Genomic DNA, 3,938 nt, shown 5'->3' with positions numbered 1-3,938 from the left:
TTAAATGTTAAACGCAAGTCAAAGACTGTTGCATGTAATTTAATTTTTGCTTAATGCAATGTGCATAAAGTCAAAAGATTAAAACTAATAAAACAATTTTTAAAAAGAGTCTTTCATTTGATTCAATTTTATATAATGGATTATGCAGAAAAAAAATAGAACTGAATCAGTAAAGTAACGGGATTACATTCTTGGAGAAGTAATTAGTAGTTAGGTAGTAATTACTTTTTTCAAGTAACTTGACCAACACTGCTGTCCACAACAGACTCATAGAAAATCCTGAGCATTGTCCGACAGATGTTAAAAGAACTCAGCTGCCTCAGAAAATAGAGACGACCGTGGCCCTTTCTGTAGAGTGCAGTGGTGTTTTTAACCCAGTCCAGTTTATTGTCTGTGTGTATTTCAAGGTATTTATAGTCCTCCACAATGTCCGCATTGACACCTTTGGATTGAAACAGGGGTCACAGGTTTCCTGGTTCTCACTCAACTCAAAAGTCCACAAATACTTTTTTGGTTTTTGTAATGTTGAGCTTCATCACTCGTCGTATCCAACCATAGTTATCAGAAAACTTCTGAAGATGGTAGGTCTTTGTGCAGTGGCTGAAGTCTGTGGTGTAGAGGGTGAAAGGAAAAAGGGGCCAGGATAGTCCCTTGTGGTTCCCCTGTGTTGCTGATCACCTTATAGACACTCGGTGTTGGAGATGCACAGACTGTGGTCTTCTTGTCAGCTAATCACCAAGCCAGGATACAAGAGAGGCATCCACCTGCATCGCTGTCAGCTTATCACCGAGGAGGATCGGCCTGATGGTATTAAATGTCAAAAAGCCTGATCTTCACAGTGCTCGCTGGCTGGTCCAGATGGGTGATTGAACAGATGGCTTCCCAAGCTCCAAGGGGGCCTGGTAAGCAAAATGAAGGGGAACCTAATGTGGCCTGAACATAGGTTGGAGCTGGTCAACAATGAGTTTTTCCAGTGTCTTCATGACATGGGAAGCCAATGCTAAAGGTCTGTAATCCTGGGGGCCACTGGGACGTGGTGTCTTTGGTACAGGAACAAGGAATGACCCTCTGCAGACTCAGACTCATCAGTTTATAAAAGTCTTCACAAAGCTGGGGGGCGCAGGCCTTGAGGGCATGGGAATTCACCCGTTCTGGTCCAGCAGACTTCTGAGTGGAATCTTCTAGCTTGTCTCTGAACTTGCTCATGAAAATGATAGGTGGGGTATGGGTGAGGTATAGGTGGGGAAGGGACTTTTATAGGAGGTGTAGTTATAGAAAATTTCACAATAACAGAATGCAAAATGCTCACAAAATGCTGTTTTATTGCAGAATATAAATTACCCAGTAAGAAATAACAGGAATTTAGAAAAACGACAAAACAATTTTATATCTCTTAGGGACAATGCACTTTTCAAATTTTAAGAATAAGATGGTTAAAAATAAACTCTTCAATATATATGATAACTCCAGAAATAGACATAAAATGTCATGTTAGACTCTAAAAGCTATCAAGGTGTTCTAAACAATCAACCAGCAAACAATGTTTTGTGAGCCAAGTCCTCCTGGGATTAAGGGGTGATCTGAAATCATTACTTTCTATTCACAGATGAAAGAGAATAAAGAAAAAGTAGAACAAACTGTTACTATGTTTTCAGTTCCAGGAACTAAACTAAACCACAACATTCCAGAAATCAGTTTGCTTAGTTCTGTTGAGGTTCTCTCTTCCCTGTTCCTTTGTGCACACATCATATCTGTGCAGCAACCAATGCAAAAGGTCTGCAACCTGACAAGAGCATTTACTTAGTTCTGTTGTTGTGAGGCAGCACTGATCCAGATTTCATTGTGGTGAGTAAAAGAAAAATAGGATTCATAGGTAGCTGCAGCATGAGTGCTGGGATCAAAGGTTTTCCCAGTCTTAGCCAAGGCCTCACGAAGAGTCTTTGTGTTTTCCTGGCCAGTCTCAGTGCTTGGAGCACCACCGAAAACCCTTAAAACAAAGAAAAGCAAAATTGAGTCATCTTTCCCTGTGAGATTTAGACTTGTGTGTTAGCTGCTCTTTTTTAATTCTCTTTTCTGTCATAATGACTGATTTTGTTCATTTAGAACTTCACAATTTTGCACAAACTTGCAGTTATATTCTACAATACAACTGCAAAATGAAAAACTTTGGATCTACTGAAGAAATCAAAGTGATTTAAAAGATAAATGGACACACTGCTCACCTTACATAGATAGTGGCTTCAGGTTTAGTTTCTAGTTTGACTAATGGATCATATATTTCTCCCTTTTTGCCACCAGAAGGAACAAACCACGACACCGACATTTTAGGATCACCTTCACCTTCAGTAACAGTGACCAGTACAGGCCAGCAATCATCAGGAATCTCAAAACCTGAAAGAAACAAACATTGTACAGAACTCAGAGTGGTAAATGGACTGGTTCTTATATAGTGCTTGTCTACTCTATCTGAGCACTCAAAACACTTTACACAACTAGGCCTCATTCGTCCAGCACTTTTTCTATCTAACTTTCACACACATTCATACACTGATGCACCTGGAGAGCATGCAGACTGTAGCAGATGGGGATCAAACCACCAACCTAGTAGGCGACCTGCTCAACTTGAATATTAAACCAGGTAACACAAGACTAAAGAAATAGAAGGTATCAGATTCTAGTTGTTGTTATATTGATTTTAATCGTACATTTCTCAACTAATTTAGAAGTTCTGCACACCATTTTAGATCTTAGATCAACATATTACTTATTTATGCAGTTCCATGTTTAGTTTAGCTTCTGCCATCACAAACTAAATTACATACTCGAGTGATATTTCAGTGCCTCATGTACCTGCTTCAGCCTGTCTCTTGACGTAGGTCTTCAGGCGTGAATTTGCAGCTAAATAATCCCTGATCCTGGTGCTGTCGAGCTTTGTGGTAATCCAGTCGGTAGCACCATATAAGCGCACCTCAAAGTCCTGCACACAACAGAAGCAAAAACTATACTTAGCGACTAGAAATAAGAACACAACAATAGTATATGTGAACTGTTCCAAAGCCTACCTGGTGCGTCTCAACCACTTTGTACTGAGGACATTTTTCCTTTGGGCAAAAGTCCTGTCCGGTGCAGAGTGACACCAGGAACACAGCTAAGAGTGCAAAAACCACCTGTGCCATCTTCACTGAGTCTTCTGAGGAAGTGCAACTGCAGCTCCACAAACAATACTGCAACTTAAAAGTACATCAAAGCGATGCCCTATTGCACCAGATTATATCAGACACGCCGACATAGCTGTGCTGCAAGGCAGATCAGGCAGTTTATCTTGTCTGTGGAAAAAGAAACAAAACAGACAAGCTGTCTCTGAAAATGTTTTGTGACAAAACAAATTCAAGGCCAAGAGACATACAGAAGTGTGTGATATTTTTGTCTTCTTTCATTTTATCAGCTTCCATTGAACATAAGAAACCCTTTTCCCATTTGTTTGGAATGTGATGGGTAACACTTTTAAACTTTTAAGTAGTTTGTGTACTTTTAAATATTCTTTTCTCATTATGAATAGGTTGTTGTGTGCTCTGCAGACTTAGATAAATTTTACTGTACATGTCTATAGTGCAAACATGACAGGCAGTCACATTTGATAATTTATTTTCTTTTCCCACAGTAAAGCTTTTCTTTATAGCCATGCTAGCAGCACAGCTAGTGAGACTTATTTTAGTTTTTCCGTCCCTGACATATTTTGCTCCTGATGCGATCCTTACACCTGATTGTCCCTCCACTGGTCACCATCACAGATATGTAATGCTGGCCTGTCTCAGCTGGCTCATATTTGAAATGTTGCTTTTAGATACTTATCATTACTGTAACCTGAGCAGGAAATTTAAGCTTCACAGAAACTTACTGAGTTTAAAATTCCTGTGTCCTTGCAGTTTCAGAAAGTG

The 3,938-nt window shown here is 39.7% G+C and overlaps 1 protein-coding gene across 1 annotated transcript; it reads right to left on the bottom strand.

Annotated features, from left to right (window-relative positions):
• Nucleotides 1-1,302: 1,302 nt before the first annotated feature.
• LOC106456522 (heme-binding protein 2-like) lies at nt 1,303-3,318 on the bottom strand. Its single transcript, XM_013915789.1, has 4 exons — nt 3,063-3,318; nt 2,851-2,977; nt 2,223-2,391; nt 1,303-1,987 (listed from the first exon to the last, which is right to left on the bottom strand). Exons 1-4 carry the CDS (start codon nt 3,174-3,176, stop codon nt 1,801-1,803), a joined length of 597 nt encoding a protein of 198 aa, XP_013771243.1. The 5' UTR covers nt 3,177-3,318; the 3' UTR covers nt 1,303-1,800.
• Nucleotides 3,319-3,938: the final 620 nt, after the last annotated feature.

Source organism: Pundamilia nyererei, unplaced genomic scaffold (assembly GCF_000239375.1).
Source record: "Pundamilia nyererei isolate P.nyererei 1_Seehausen unplaced genomic scaffold, PunNye1.0 scaffold00363, whole genome shotgun sequence".
Taxonomy (NCBI): domain Eukaryota; kingdom Metazoa; phylum Chordata; class Actinopteri; order Cichliformes; family Cichlidae; genus Pundamilia; species Pundamilia nyererei.
This window is presented reverse-complemented; position numbering and strand designations above follow the sequence as displayed.